The sequence below is a fragment of the Tachyglossus aculeatus genome, chromosome 1, assembly GCF_015852505.1.
Source record: "Tachyglossus aculeatus isolate mTacAcu1 chromosome 1, mTacAcu1.pri, whole genome shotgun sequence".
NCBI classification, from domain to species: domain Eukaryota; kingdom Metazoa; phylum Chordata; class Mammalia; order Monotremata; family Tachyglossidae; genus Tachyglossus; species Tachyglossus aculeatus.
The window spans coordinates 7676702-7692618 of record NC_052066.1 but is presented as its reverse complement, the minus strand read 5'-3'; the positions used below and the strand labels follow the sequence as shown (position 1 = coordinate 7692618).

The following is a 15917-nucleotide window of genomic DNA, read 5'->3' as shown; positions in this document are numbered from 1 at the left end:
TCCGAATAAATACGATTATCGGTCGCGGGCATGGACCGTGTCCGTTTGCCGTGGTCCGAATAAATCCAATAAACACAATTATCGGCCACAGGCATGGACCATGTCTGTTTGCCGTGGTCCGAACAAATCCTATAAATACAATTATCGGTTGCGGGCAGGGACCGTGTCCGTTTGCCCTGGTCTGAATAAATACGATAAATACGATTATCGGTGGCAGGCAGGGATCGGGTCCGTTTGCCGTGGTCCGAATAAATCCGATAAATACGATTATCGGTTGTGGGCAGGGACCATGTCCGACTGCCGCGGTCCGAATAAATCTGATTATCGGTCGCGGGCATGGTCCGTGTCCGTTTGCCGTGGTCCGAATAAATCCGATAAATATGATTATCGGTTGTGGGCAGGGACCATGTCCGACTGCCGCGGTCCGAATAAATCTGATTATCGGTCGCGGGCATGGTCCGTGTCCGTTTGCTGTGGTCCGAATAAATCCGATAAATACGATTATCTGTCGCAGGCAGGGACCGTGTCCGTTTGCCGTGCTCCGAATAAATCTGATAAATACGATTATCGGTCGCGGGCAGAGACCGTGTCTGCTTGCCATGGTCTGAATAAATCCGATAAATGTGATTATCGGTTGCGGGTAGGGACCGTGTCCGTTTGCCGTGCTCCGAATAAATCTGATAAATACGATTATCGGTCCCGGGCAGAGACCGTGTCTGCTTGCCGTGGTCTGAATAAATCTGATAAATATGATTATCGGTCGCGGGCATGGACCGCGTCCGTTTGCCGTGGTCCGAATAAATCCGATAAATCCGATTATCGGTCGTGGGCAGGGACCGTGTCCGTTTGCCGTGGTCTGAATAAATCCGACAAATACAATTATCGGTCGCGGACAGGGACCGTGCCCGCTTGCCATGGTCTGAATAAATCCGATAAATATGATTATCGGTCGCGGGCATGGACCGTGTCCGTTTGCTGTGGTCCCAATAAATCTGATAAATACGATTATCGGTCGCGGGCAGAGACCGTGTCTGCTTGCCGTGGTCTGAATAAATCCGATAAATATGATTATCGGTTGCGGGCATGGACCGTCTCCGTCTGCCATGGTCCGAATAAATCCGATAAATCTGATTATCGGTCGCGGGCAGGGACCGTGTCCGTTTGCCGTGGTCTGAATAAATCCGACAAATACAATTATCGGTTGCGGACAGGGACCGTGCCCGCTTGCCATGGTCTGAATAAATCCGATAAATATGATTATCGGTCGCGGACAGGGACCGTGCCCGCTTGCCATGGTCTGAATAAATCCGATAAATATGATTATCGGTCGCGGACAGGGTCCATGCCCGCTTGCCATGGTCTGAATAAATCCGATAAATATGATTATCGGTCGCGGGCATGGACCGTGTCCGTTTGCCGTGGTCCAAATAAATCCGATAAATCCGATTATCGGTCGCGGGCAGAGACCGTGTCTGCTTGCCATGGTCTGAATAAATCCGATAAATATGATTATCGGTCGCGGGCATGGACCGTGTCCGTCTGCCGTGGTCCTAATAAATCTGATAAATACGATTAACGGTCGCGGGCAGGGACCGTGTCTGCCTGCCGTGGTCCGAATAAATACGATTATCGGTCCTGGGCATGGACCGTGTCCATCTGCCGTGGTCCGAACAAATACGATTATCGGTCGCGAGCACGGACCGCGTCCGCCTGCCGCGGTCCGAATAAATCCGGTTATCGGTCGCGGGCAGGGACCGCGTCCGCCCGCCGCGGCCCGAATCGATCCGGATGAATGGGGCGCCCGCCTCCCGCGCCCGCCCTCCCTCCCGCCCGCGCCGCGCCCGCACCTGCAGACGGTGACGGCCACCCCGAGCAGGGTGACCGTGGTGAGCACGTGCTCCACGGCCAGCACGTCCTCGTCGTAGATGGTCAGCGCGATGAGCACGGCCAGGATGGAGCCGGCGAAGAAGGCCCCGTTCTTGGCCAGCAGCGTGAGCAGGGGCGAGAGGAAGCAGTTCATGTACTTGGCGGCCGGCTTGTAGCCGCGGCTCAGCCGCGACTGCAGCTCGTGCTCCAGCTCGTTGAAGTGGCGCAGGTAGCAGCGGCCGTAGAGCGACCAGCAGCGGACCCCCAGCGCCCCGGGCTCCCGCTTCAGCGCCTCGGCGTAGCTGAAGAAGGCGTAGAGGATCTGCCAGATGAGGATGAGGGGGCACAGGAGGAAGTTGGCCACGCCGATCCACAGGATGCGCGTGCTGAGCCGCTGGGCCAGCTCCAGCCGCTGCCCGCCCCGCTTGTACTCCGCCTTGAGGCTCCACTCGTTGAGGAACAGGGAGCCCGGCCCCCAGAACAGGATCAGCTCGAAGTTGTACTTCAGCCCGCGGGTGAAGAACACGGCCTCGCCCAGGCCCGGCAGGCGGAACCGCAGGGGCAGCAGGGACTTGTTCACCAGGGCCACCATGTAGTTCTGGAAGCGCAGGATGCGGTGGTAGATGTCCAGCTCCGTCAGCTCCCGCTTGTGGATGCAGATCTGGTGCTCCTTCTGCGTCTGGACGATGCGGGCCTGCACCTCCTGCCACGTGCAGTACGGGAGCGTGGCCTGCCGGGGACGCGGGTCGGTCACGCGTGGGCCCTCCCCGGGGACCCCCTCACCGTAATACCGACGATAATGATAATGATGGCATTTATTAAGCGCTTACTATGTGACGACGGGGACGCGGGTCGGTCACGCGTGCCCTCCCCGGGGGACCCCCTCACCGTAATACCAAATGATGGCATTTATTAAGCGCTTACTATGTGACGACGGGGACGCGGGTCGGTCACGCGTGCCCTCCCCGGGGACCCCCTCACCGTAATGCCGACGATCATGATAATGACGGCATTTATTAAGCGCTTACTATGTGACGACGGGGACGCGGGTCGGTCACGCGTGCCCTCCCCGGGGACCCCCTCACCGTAATGCCGACGATAATGATAATGATGGCATTTATTAAGCGCTTACTATGTGACGACGGGGACGCGGGTCGGTCACGCGTGTGCCCTCCCCGGGGACCCCCTCACCGTAATGCCGACGATAATGATAATGATGGCATTTATTAAGCGCTTACTATGTGACGACGGGGACGCGGGTCGGTCACGCGTGCCCTCCCCGGGGACCCCCTCACCGTAATGCCAACGATCATGATAATGACGGCATTTATTAAGCGCTTACTATGTGACGATGGGGACGCGGGTCGGTCACGCGTGCCCTCCCCGGGGACCCCCTCACCGGAATGCCGACGATAATGACAATGATGGCATTTATTAAGCGCTTACTATGTGACGACGGGGACGCGGGTCGGTCACGCGTGTGCCCTCCCCGGGGACCCCCTCACCGTAATTCCGACGATAATGACAATGATGGCGTTTATTAAGCGCTTACTATGTGACGACGGGGACGCGGGTCGGTCACGCGTGTGCCCTCCCCGGGGACCCCCCTCACCGTAATGCCGACGATCATGATAATGACGGCATTTATTAAGCGCTTACTATGTGACGATGGGGACGCGGGTCGGTCACGCGTGCCCTCCCCGGGGACCCCCTCACCGGAATGCCGACGATAAGGACAATGATGGCATTTATTAAGCGCTTACTATGTGACGACGGGGACGCGGGTCGGTCACGCGTGCCCTCCCCGGGGACCCCCTCACCGTAATGCCGACGATCATGATAATGACGGCATTTATTAAGCGCTTACTATGTGACGACGGGGACGCGGGTCGGTCACGCGTGCCCTCCCCGGGGACCCCCTCACCGTAATGCCGACGATAATGATAATGATGGCATTTATTAAGCGCTTACTATGTGACGATGGGGACGCGGGTCGGTCACGCGTGCCCTCCCCGGGGACCCCCTCACCGTAATACCGACGATAATGACAATGATGGCATTTATTAAGCGCTTACTATGTGACGACGGGGACGCGGGTCGGTCACGCGTGTGCCCTCCCCGGGGACCCCCTCACCGTAATTCCGACGATAATGACAATGATGGCATTTATTAAGCGCTTACTATGTGACGACGGGGACGCGGGTCGGTCACGCGTGCCCTCCCCGGGGACCCCCTCACCGTAATGCCGACGATAATGATAATGATGGCATTTATTAAGCGCTTACTATGTGACGACGGGGACGCGGGTCGGTCACGCGTGCCCTCCCCGGGGACACCCTCACCGGAATGCCGACGATAAGGACAATGATGGCATTTATTAAGCGCTTACTATGTGACGACGGGGACGCGGGTCGGTCACGCGTGGGCCCTCCCCGGGGACCCCCTCACCGTAATGCCAACGATCATGATAATGACGGCATTTATTAAGCGCTTACTATGTGACGATGGGGACGCGGGTCGGTCACGCGTGCCCTCCCCGGGGACCCCCTCACCGTAATTCCGACGATAATGACAATGATGGCATTTATTAAGCGCTTACTATGTGACGACGGGGACGCGGGTCGGTCACGCGTGTGCCCTCCCCGGGGACCCCCTCACCGTAATGCCGACGATAATGATAATGATGGCATTTATTAAGCGCTTACTATGTGACGACGGGGACGCGGGTCGGTCACGCGTGCCCTCCCCGGGGACCCCCTCACCGTAATGCCAACGATCATGATAATGACGGCATTTATTAAGCGCTTACTATGTGACGATGGGGACGCGGGTCGGTCACGCGTGCCCTCCCCGGGGACCCCCTCACCGGAATGCCGACGATAATGACAATGATGGCATTTATTAAGCGCTTACTATGTGACGACGGGGACGCGGGTCGGTCACGCGTGTGCCCTCCCCGGGGACCCCCTCACCGTAATTCCGACGATAATGACAATGATGGCGTTTATTAAGCGCTTACTATGTGACGACGGGGACGCGGGTCGGTCACGCGTGTGCCCTCCCCGGGGACCCCCTCACCGTAATTCCGACGATAATGACAATGATGGCGTTTATTAAGCGCTTACTATGTGACGACGGGGACGCGGGTCGGTCACGCGTGTGCCCTCCCCGGGGACCCCCTCACCGTAATGCCGACGATCATGATAATGACGGCATTTATTAAGCGCTTACTATGTGACGATGGGGACGCGGGTCGGTCACGCGTGCCCTCCCCGGGGACCCCCTCACCGTAATGCCGACGATAATGATAATGATGGCATTTATTAAGCGCTTACTATGTGACGACGGGGACGCGGGTCGGTCACGCGTGTGCCCTCCCCGGGGACCCCCTCACCGTAATTCCGACAATAATGACAATGATGGCGTTTATTAAGCGCTTACTATGTGACGACGGGGACGCGGGTCGGTCACGCGTGTGCCCTCCCCGGGGACCCCCTCACCGGAATGCCGACGATAATGACAATGATGGCGTTTATTAAGCGCTTACTATGTGACGACGGGGACGCGGGTCGGTCACGCGTGTGCCCTCCCCGGGGACCCCCTCACCGTAATGCCGACGATAATGACAATGATGGCATTTATTAAGCGTTTACTATGTGACGACGGGGACGCGGGTCGGTCACGCGTGCCCTCCCCGGGGGACCCCCTCACCGTAATACCAAATGATGGCATTTATTAAGCGCTTACTACGGGCAAACCACTGTTCTAAGCGCTGGGGAGGTTCCAATCAATCTCAATCGTATTTATTGAGCGCTGACTGCGTGCAGAGCACTGGACTAAGCGCTTGGGAAGTACAAATTGGCAACATATAGAGACAGTCCCTACCCAACAGTGGGCTCACAGTCTAAAAGGGGGAGACAGAGAACAAAGCCAAACATACTAACAAAATAAAATAAATAGAATAGATATGTACAAGTTAAATAAATAGAGTAATAAATATGTACAAACATATATCCATCTATACAGGTGCTGTGGGGAAGGGAAGGAGGTAAGATGGGGGGGATGGAGAGGGGGAGGAGGGGGAGAGGAAGGAAGGGGCTGAGTGTGGGAAGGCCTCCTGGAGGAGGTGAGCTCTCAGCAGGGCCTTGAAAGGAGGAAGAGAGCGAGCTGGGCGGATGGGCAGAGGGATTGGGGGCATTCCGGGCCAGGGGGATGACGTGGGCCGGGGGTCGATGGCGGGACGGGCGAATGACATCTGTTCGTGATAACGATGCCGTTTGTTAAGCGCTTACTATGTGGGACCTCCCCCGGGGGACCCCCTCACTGTAATACCGACGATAATAACATCGGTTCATGATAACGATGGCGTTTGTTAAGCGCTTACTACGTGGGACCTCCCCCGGGGGACCCCCCTCACCGCAATACCGACGATAATAACATCGGTTCATGATAACGATGGCGTTTGTTAAGCGCTTACTACGTGGGACCTCCCCCGGGGGACCCCCCTCACCGCAATACCGACGATAATAACATCCGTTCATGATAACGATGGCGTTAGTTAAGCGCTAACTACGTGGGACCTCCCCGGGGGACCCCCCTCACCGTAATACCGAAGATAACAACGTCTGTTCATGATATCAATGGCGTTTGTTAAGCGCTTACTACGTGGGATATCCCCCGGGGGACCCCCTCACCGTAATACCAAACGATGATAACATCCATTCATGATAACGATGGCGTTTGTTAAGTGCTTACTACGAGGGACCTCCCCCGGGGGAACCCCTCACCGTAATACCGACGACGATAATAACATCTGTTCGTGAGAACGATGGCGTTAGTTAAGCGCTTACTATGTGGGACCTCCCCCGGGGGACCCCCTCACCGTAATACCGACGATGATAACATCCGTTCATGATAACGATGGCGTTTGTTAAGCGCTTACTACGTGGGACCTCCCCTGGGGGACCCCCTCACCGTAATACCGACGATAACATCTGTTCATGATAACGATGGCGTTCTGCCCTCTCAAAGGTCACCAGTGACCTCCTGCTTGCCAAATCCAGCGGCTCCTACTCTGTCCTAATCCTCCTCGACCTCTCAGCTGCCTTTGACACTGTGGCCCACCCCCTTCTCCTCAACACGCTATCCGACCTTGGCTTCACAGACTCCGTCCTCTCTTGGTTCTCCTCTTATCTCTCCGATCGCTCTTTCTCAGTCTCTTTTGCAGGCTCCTCCTCCCCCTCCCATCCTCTTACTGTGGGGGTTCCCCAAGGGTCAGTGCTTGGTCCCCTTCTGTTCTCAATCTACACTCACTCCCTCGGTGACCTCATTCACTCCCACGGCTTCAACTATCATCTCTACGCTGATGACACCCAGATCTCCATCTCTGCCCCTGCTCTCTCCCCCTCTCTCCAGGCTCGCATCTCCTCCTGCCTTCGGGACATCTCCATCCGGATGTCTGCCCACCACCTAAAGCTCAACATGTCGAAGACTGAACTCGTCTTCCCTCCCAAACCCTGTCCTCTCCCTGACTTTCCCATCTCTGTTGACGGCACTACCATCCTTCCCGTCTCACAAGCCCGCAACCTTGGTGTCATCCTCGACTCCGCTCTCTCATTCCCCCCTCACATCCAAGCCGTCACCAAAACTTGCCGGTCTCAGCTCCGCAACACTGCCAAGATCCGCCCTTCCCTCTCCATCCCAACCGCTCCCCTGCTCATTCAAGCTCTCATCCTATCCCGTCTGGACTACTGCATCAGCCTTCTCTCTGATCTCCCATCCTCGTGTCTCTCTCCACCTCAATCCATACTTCATGCTGCTGCCCGGATTATCTTTGTCCAGAAACGCTCTGGGCCTATCACTCCCCTCCTCAAAAATCTCCAGTGGCTCCCAATCAATCTGCGCATCAGGCAGCAACTCCTCACCATGGGCTTCGAGGCTGTCCATCCATCCATCCCCTGGCCCCCTCCTACCTCCCCTCCCTTCTCTCCTTCCCCAGCCCAGCCCGCACCCTCCGCTCCTCTGCCGCTAATCTCCTCACCGTACCTCGTTCTCACCTGTCCCACCGTCGACCCCCCGGCCCCCGTCCTCCCCCGGGCCTGGAATGCCCTTCCTCTGCCCCTCCGCCAAGCTGGCTCTCTTCCTCCCTTCAAGGCCCTGCTGAGAGCTCACCTCCTCCAGGAGGCCTTCCCAGACTGAGCCCCTTCCTTCCTCTCCCCCTCGTCCCCCTCTCCATCCCCCCATCTTACCTCCCTCCCTTCCCCACAGCACCTGTATATATGTATATATGTTTGTACATATTTTTTTTACTCTATTTATTTATTTAATTTATTTGTACATATCTATTCTATTTATTTTATTTTGTTAGTATGTTTGGTTTTGTTCTCTGTCTCCCCCTTTTAGACTGTGAGCCCACTGTTGGGTAGGGACTGTCCCTATACGTTGCCAACTTGTACTTCCCAAGCACTTAGTACAGTGCTCTGCACACAGTAAGCGCTCAATAAATACAATTGATTGATTGATTGATTGATAACAATGGCGTTTGTTAAGCGCTTACTACGTGGGACCTCCCCTGGGGGACCCCCTCACCGTAATACCGATGATAATAACATCTGTTCATGATAACGATGGCGTTAGTTAAGCGCTTACTACGTGGGACCTCCCCCGGGGGACCCCCCTCACCGCAATACCGACGATGATAACATCCGTTCATGATAACGATGGCGTTTGTTAAGCGCTTACTACGTGGGACCTCCCCCGGGGGACCCCCCTCACCGTAATACCGACGACGATAATAACCTCTGTTCATGATAACGATGGCGTTTGTTAAGCGCTACGTGGAACCTCCCCAGCGCTTAGAGCGGTGCTTTGTACATAATAATAATAATAATGATGATGGCATTTATTAAGCGCTTACTATGTGCAAAGCACCGTTCTAAGCGCTGGGGAGGTTACGAGGTGATCAGGTTGTCCCACCGGGGGCTCACAGTCCTAATCCCCATTTTCCAGATGAGGGAACTGAGGCCCGGAGAAGTGAAGTGACTTGCCCAAAGTCACACAGCTGACAGTTGGTGGAGCCAGGCGCTTAACAAATACCGTCATTACCCACATTATTAATCAATCAATCAATTGTATTTATTATTACGTTGCCAATTTGTACTTCCCAAGCGCTTAGTACAGTGCTCTGCACATAGTAAGCGCTCAATAAATACGATTGATGATGATTATTAGAAGACTAATATGATAATATTTGAGTCTACCATGAGCCAAGCACTGTGCTGAGGTAGCTACAGATAGTAATAATAATAATGATGGCATTTATTAAGCGCTTACTATGTGCAAAGCACCGTTCTAAGCACTGGGGAGGTTACAAGGTGATCAGGCTGTCCCACCGGGGGCCTCACAGTCCTAATCCCCATTTTCCAGATGAGGGAACTGAGGCCCAGAGAAGTGAAGTGACTTGTCCAAAGTCACACAGTTGACAGTTGGCGGAGTCGGGATTTCATAATAATAAAATGATGGCATTTATTAAGCGCTTACTATGTGCAAAGCACTGTTCTAAGCGCTGGGGAGGTTACAAGGTGATCAGGTTGTCCCACAGGGGGCTCACAGTCTTCCTCCCCATTTTACAGATGAGGGAATTGAGGCCCAGAGAAGTGAAGTGACTGGCCCAAAGTCACACAGCTGACAGTTGGCGGAGCCGGGATGTAATAATAATAAAATGGTGGCATTTATTAACAAATACTGTCATTGTTAATCAATCAATCAATCAATCGTATTTATTATTAGAAGGCTAATATGACAATATTTGAGTCTACCGTGAGCCAAGCACTGTGCTGAGGTAGCTACAGTCAGATAGTAATAATAATGATGGTATTTGTTAAGCGCTTACTAGGTGCAAAGCACCACTCTAAGCGCTGGGGAGGTTACACGTAGTAAGCGCTTATCAATCAAGCAATCGATCGCATTTATTGAGTGCTTACTGTGTGCAGAGCACTGTGCTAAGCGCTTGGGAAGTCCAAGTTGGCAACGTATAGAGACGGTCCCTACCCAAAAGTGGGCTCCCCCTCGTCCCCCTCTCCATCCCCCCCACTTACCTCCTTCCCCTCCCCACAGCACCTGTATAGATGTATATATGTTTGCACATATTTATTACTCTATTTATTTATTTAACTTGTACATATCTATTCTATTTATTTTATTTTGTTAGTATGTTTGGTTTTGTTCTCTGTCTCCCCCTTCTAGACTCTGAGCCCACTGTTGGGTAGGGACTGTCTCTATATGATGCCACCTTGTACTTCCCAAGCGCTTAGTACAGTGCTCTGCACACAGTAAGTGCTCAATACGATTGATTGATTGATAACGATGGCGCTTGTTAAGCGCTTACTATGCGTAACCTCCCCAGCGCTTAGAGCAGTGCTTTGCAACTAGTAAGCGCTTAACAAATGCCATCATTATTATTATTACTATCTGACTGTAGCTACCTCAGCACAGTGCTTGGCTCACGGCAGACTCAAATATTATCATATTAGTCTTCTAATAATCAATCAATCAATCGTATTTATTGATAATAATAATAGCCTTCTAAGACTAATATTAGTCTTCTAGACTGTGAGCCCGCTGTTGGGTAGGGACTGTCTCTACATGTTGCCAACTTGGACTTCCCAAGCGCTTAGTCTAGTGCTCTGCACACGGTAAGCGCTCAATAAATGCGATTGATTGATTGATTAGGAAAAGGCATTTGCCACCGGTGTCTGTGAGGAAAATCACCTGAGTGCTTATGTGTGTGTGTGTTCGTCCATCTCTGTGCCTTGTTTGCCTCATTTTTCTGCCTCTTTCCCACCTTCTTGCCCCTAATTAAAGGAGTATAGATGTATATATGTTTGTACATATTTATTACTCTATTTATTTATTTATTTATTTTACTTGTACATATCTATTCATTTTATTTTGTTGGTATGTTTGGTTTTGTTCTCTGTCTCCCCCTTCTAGACTGTGAGCCCGCTGTTGGGTAGGGACCGTCTCTAGATGTGGCCAACTTGGACTTCCCAAGCGCTTAGTCCAGTGCTCTGCACACGGTAAGTGCTCAATAAATGCGATTGATTGATTGATTAGGAAAAGGCATTTGCCACCGGTGTCTGTGAGGAAAATCATCTGAGTGCTTATGTGTGTGTGTGTGTGTGTGTGTGTGTGTGTGTTCGTCCATCTCTGTGCCTTTTTTGCCTCATTTTTCTGCCTCTTTCCCACCTTCTTGCCCCTAATTAAAGGAGTATATATGTATATATGTTTGTACATATTTATTACTCTATTTATTTATTTATTTTACTTGTACATATCTATTCTCTTTATTTTATTTTGTTAGTATGCTTGGTTTTGTTCTCTGTCTCCCCCTTCTAGACTCTGAGCCCACTGTTGGGAAGGGACTGTCTCTATATGTTGCCAACTTGGACTTCCCAAGCGCTTAGTCCAGTGCTCTGCACACGGTAAGCGCTCAATAAATATGACTGATTGATTGATTGATTGATAGAAGGGGGAGACAGAGAACAAAACCAAACATATAAACAAAATAAAATAAATAGAATAGATATGTACAAGTAAAATAGAGTAATAAATATGTACAAACCTATATACATATATACAGGTGCTGTGGGGAAGGGAAGGAGGTCACACGGGGGGGATGGAGAGGGGGACGAGGGGGAAGAGGGGGACGAGGGAATTATATTACTGATTGTAGCTACCCCAGAACAAGTGCTTGGCTCACGGCAGACTCAAATATTATCATATTAGTCTTCTAATAATAGTCTTCTAAGACTAATATTAGTCTTTTAGACTGTGAGCCCGCTGTTGGGTAGGGACCGTCTATGTTGCCAACTTGGACTTCCCAAGTGCTTAGTCCAGTGCTCTGCACACGGTAAGTGCTCAATAAATGCAATTGATTGATTGATTGATTAGGAAAAGGCATTTGCCACCGGTGTCTGTGAGGAAAATCATCTGAGTGCTTACGTGTGTGTGTGTGTGTTCGTCCGTCTCTGTGCCTTGTTCGCCTTATTTTTCTGCCTCTTTCCCACCATCTTGCCCCTAATTAAAGGAGTATATATGTATATATGTTTGTACATATTTATTACTCTATTTATTTATTTTACTTTCGCATATCTATTCTATTTATTTTATTTTGTTAGTATGTTTGGTTTTGTTCTCTGTCTCCCCCTTCTAGACTGTGAGCCCGCTGTTGTGTAGGGACCGTCCCTAGATGTTGCCAACTTGGACTTCCCAAGCGTCTAGTCCAGTGCTCTGCACACAGTAAGCGCTCAACAAATACAATTGATTGCTTGATTGATTAGGAAAAGGCATTTGCCACCGGTGTCTGTGAGGAAAATCATCTGAGTGCTTATATGTGTGTGTGTTCGTCCGTCTCTGTGCCTTGTTTGCCTCATTTTTCTGCCTCTTTCCCACCTTCTTGCCCCTAATTAAAGGAGTATAGATGTATAGATGTTTGTACATATTTATTACTCTATTTATTTATTTATTTTACTTGTACATATCTATTCTATTTATTTTATTTTGTTAGTATGTTTGGTTTTGTTCTCTGTCTCCCCCTTCTAGACTGTGAGCCCACTGTTGGGTAGGGACCGTCTATCTAGGTTGCCAACTTGGATTTCCCAAGCGCTTAGTACAGTGCTCTGCACACAGTAAGCGCTCAATAAATACGACTGATTGATTGATAACGATGGCGTTTAAGCGCTTACTACGCGTAACCTCCCCAGTGCTTAGAGAGGTGCTTTGCACCGAGTAAGCGCTTAACAAATACCATCATTATTATTATTACTATCTGACTGTAGCTACCTCAGCACAGTGCCTGGCTCACGGTAGACTCAAATATTATCATATTAGTCTTCTAATAATAGCCTTCTAAGACTAATATTAGTCTTCTAGACTGTGAGCCCACTGTTTGGTAGGGACTGTCTCTATATGTTGCCAACTTGGACTTCCTAAGCGCTTAGTCCAGTCCTCTGCACACAGTAAGCGCTCAATAGATATGATTGATTGATTGATTGATAACGATGGCATTTGTTAAGCGCTTACTACACGTAACCTCCCCAGCGCTTAGAGCGGTGCTTTGCACATAGTAAGTGCTTAGCAAATACCATCATTATTATTATTACTATCTGTAGCTACCTCAGCACAGTGCCTGGCTCACGGTAGACTCGAATATTATCATATTAGTCTTCTAATAATAGCCTTCTAAGACTAATATTAGTCTTCTAGGCTGTGAGCCCGCTGTTGGGTAGGGACCGTCTCTCTCTGTTGCCAACTTGGACTTCCCAAGCGTCTAGTCCAGTGCTCTGCACACAGTAAGCGCTCAATAAATGTGATTGATTGATTGATTGATTAGGAAAAGGCATTTGCCACCGGTGTCTGTGAGGAAAATCATCTGAGTGCTTATATGTGTGTGTGTTCGCCCGTCTCTGTGCCTTGTTTGCCTCATTTTTCTGCCTCTTTCCCACCTTCTTGCCCCTAATTAAAGGAGTATAGATGTATAGATGTTTGTACAGATTTATTACTCTATTTATTTATTTATTTTACTTGTACATATCTATTCTATTTATTTTATTTTGTTAGTATGTTTGGTTTTGTTCTCTGTCTCCCCCTTCTAGACTGTGAGCCCACTGTTGGGTAGGGACCGTCTATCTAGGTTGCCAACTTGGATTTCCCAAGCGCTTAGTACAGTGCTCTGCACACAGTAAGCGCTCAATAAATACGACTGATTGATTGATAACGATGGCGCCTGTCAAGCGCTTACTTCGCGTAACCTCGCCAGCGCTTAGAGCAGTGCTTTGCAACTAGTAAGCGCTTAACAAATGCCATCATTATTATTATTACTGTCTGACTGTAGCAACCTCAGCACAGTTCTTGGCTCACGGTAGACGCAAATATTATCATATTAGTCTTCTAATAATAGCCTTCCAGGACTAATATTAGTCTTCTACACTGTGAGCCCGCTGTCGGGTAGGGACTGTCTCTATATGTTGCCAATTTGTACTTCCCAAGCGCTTAGTCCAGTGCTCTGCACACGGTAAGCACTCAATAAATACGAATGATTGATTGATAACGATGGCGTTTGTTAAGCGCTTACTACACATTACCTGGCCAGGGTTTAGAGCGGTGCTTTGCACCTAGTAAGCGCTTAACAAATACCATCATTATTATTATTACTATCTCACTGTAGCTACCTCAGCACAGTGCTTGGCTCACGGGAGACTCGAATATTATCATATTAGTCTTCTAATAATAGCCTTCTAAGACTAATATTAGTCTTCTAGACTGTGAGCCCACTGTTGGGTAGGGACCGTCTCTCTATGTTGGCAACTTGGACTTCCCAAGCGCTTAGTCCAGTGCTCTGCACACAGTAAGCGCTCAATAAATGCGATTGATTGATTAGGAAAAGGCACTTGCCACCGGTGTCTGTGAGGAAAATCATCTGAGTGCTTATGTGTGTGTGTGTGTGTTCGTCCATCTCTGTGCCTTTTTTGCCTCATTTTTCTGCCTCTTTCCCACCTTCTTGCCCCTAATTAAAGGAGTATAGATGTATATATGTTTGTACATATTTATTACTCTATTTATTTATTTATTTATTTTACTTGTACCTATCTATTCTATTTATTTTATTTTGTTAGTATGTTTGGTTTTGTTCTCCGCCTCCCCCCTCTAGACTGTGAGCCCGCTGTTGGGTAGGGACCGTCTCTAGATGTTGCCAACTTGGACTTCCCAAGCGCTTAGTACAGTGCTCTGCACACAGTAAGCGCTCAATACAATTGACTGATTGATAACGATGGTGCTTGTTAAGCGCTTACTATGCGTAACCTCCCCAGCGCTTAGAGTGGTGCTTTGCACCGAGTAAGTTCTTAACAAATACCATCATTATTATTATTATTACTATCTGATTGTAGCTACCTCAGCACAGTGCTTGGCTCACGGTAGACTCAAATATTATCATATTAGTCTTCTAATAATAGTCTTCTAAGACAAATATTACTCTTTTAGACTGTGAGCCCGCTGTTGGATAGGGACCGTCTCTAGATGTTGCCATCTTGGACTTCCCAAGCGCTTAGTCCAGTGCTCTGCACACAGTAAGCGCTCAATAAATGCGATTGATTGATTGATTGATTAGGAAAAGGCATTTGCCACCGGTGTCTGTGAGGAAAATAATCTGAGTGCTTATGTGTGTGTGTGTGTTCGTCCGTCTCTGTGTCTTGTTCGCCTCATTTTTCTGCCTCTTTCCCACCTTCTTGCCCCTAAAGGAGTATATACGTATATATGTTTGTACATATTTATTACTCTATTTACTTATTTATTTTACTTGTACATATCTATTCCATTTATTTTATTTTGTTAGTATGTTTGGTTTTGTTCTCTGTCTCCCCCTTCAAGACTGTGAGCCCGCTGTTGGGTAGGGACCGTCTCTCTTGGACTTCCCAAGCGCTTAGTCCAGTGCTCTGCACACAGTCAGCGCTCAATAAATACGATCGATCGATTGATTGATGTCCCACCTTCTTGCCCCTAATTTAAGGAGTGAATTCCCACCTTCTTGCCCCCGAATCCCCTAATTTGAGGAGTGAAGTGTGCGGAGGTCATGAGGTGAAGTAAGAGGGGAAGAGCTGGTTGAGTGCCTCGAAACGGATGGTTGGGAATTTCTCGTTGATGTTTTGTCTTGTCGTCCGTCTCCCCCTTCTAGACTGTGAGCCCGCTGTTGGGTAGGGACCGTCACTCTATGTTGCCAACTTGTCCTTCCCAAGCGCTTAGTACAGTGCTCTGCACACGGTAAGCGCTCAATAAATACGACTGAATCAATGCAGAGCACTGTTCTAAGCCCTGGGGAGGGATACAAGGTGATCAAGTTGCCCCCCGTGGGGCTCGCCATCTTAATCCCCACTTGACAGGTGAGGGAACTGAGGCTCAGAGAAGTGAGGGGACTTGCCCGAGGTCACACAGCTGTCATGTGGCGGAGGCGGGATTCGAACCCATGACCGCTGACTCCAAAGCCCGGGCTCTTT

The 15917-nt window shown here is 50.1% G+C and overlaps 1 protein-coding gene across 1 annotated transcript in view; it reads right to left on the bottom strand.

The window, feature by feature from the left end:
• ATG9A (autophagy related 9A) overlaps positions 1-15917 on the bottom strand; it is a 111969-nt gene that overhangs the window by 52436 nt on the left and 43616 nt on the right. Inside the window, exon 8 of the mRNA XM_038743568.1 lies at positions 1848-2596. Coding sequence (XP_038599496.1) covers positions 1848-2596 — 749 coding nt within the window. The remainder of the gene's footprint in view (positions 1-1847; positions 2597-15917) is intronic.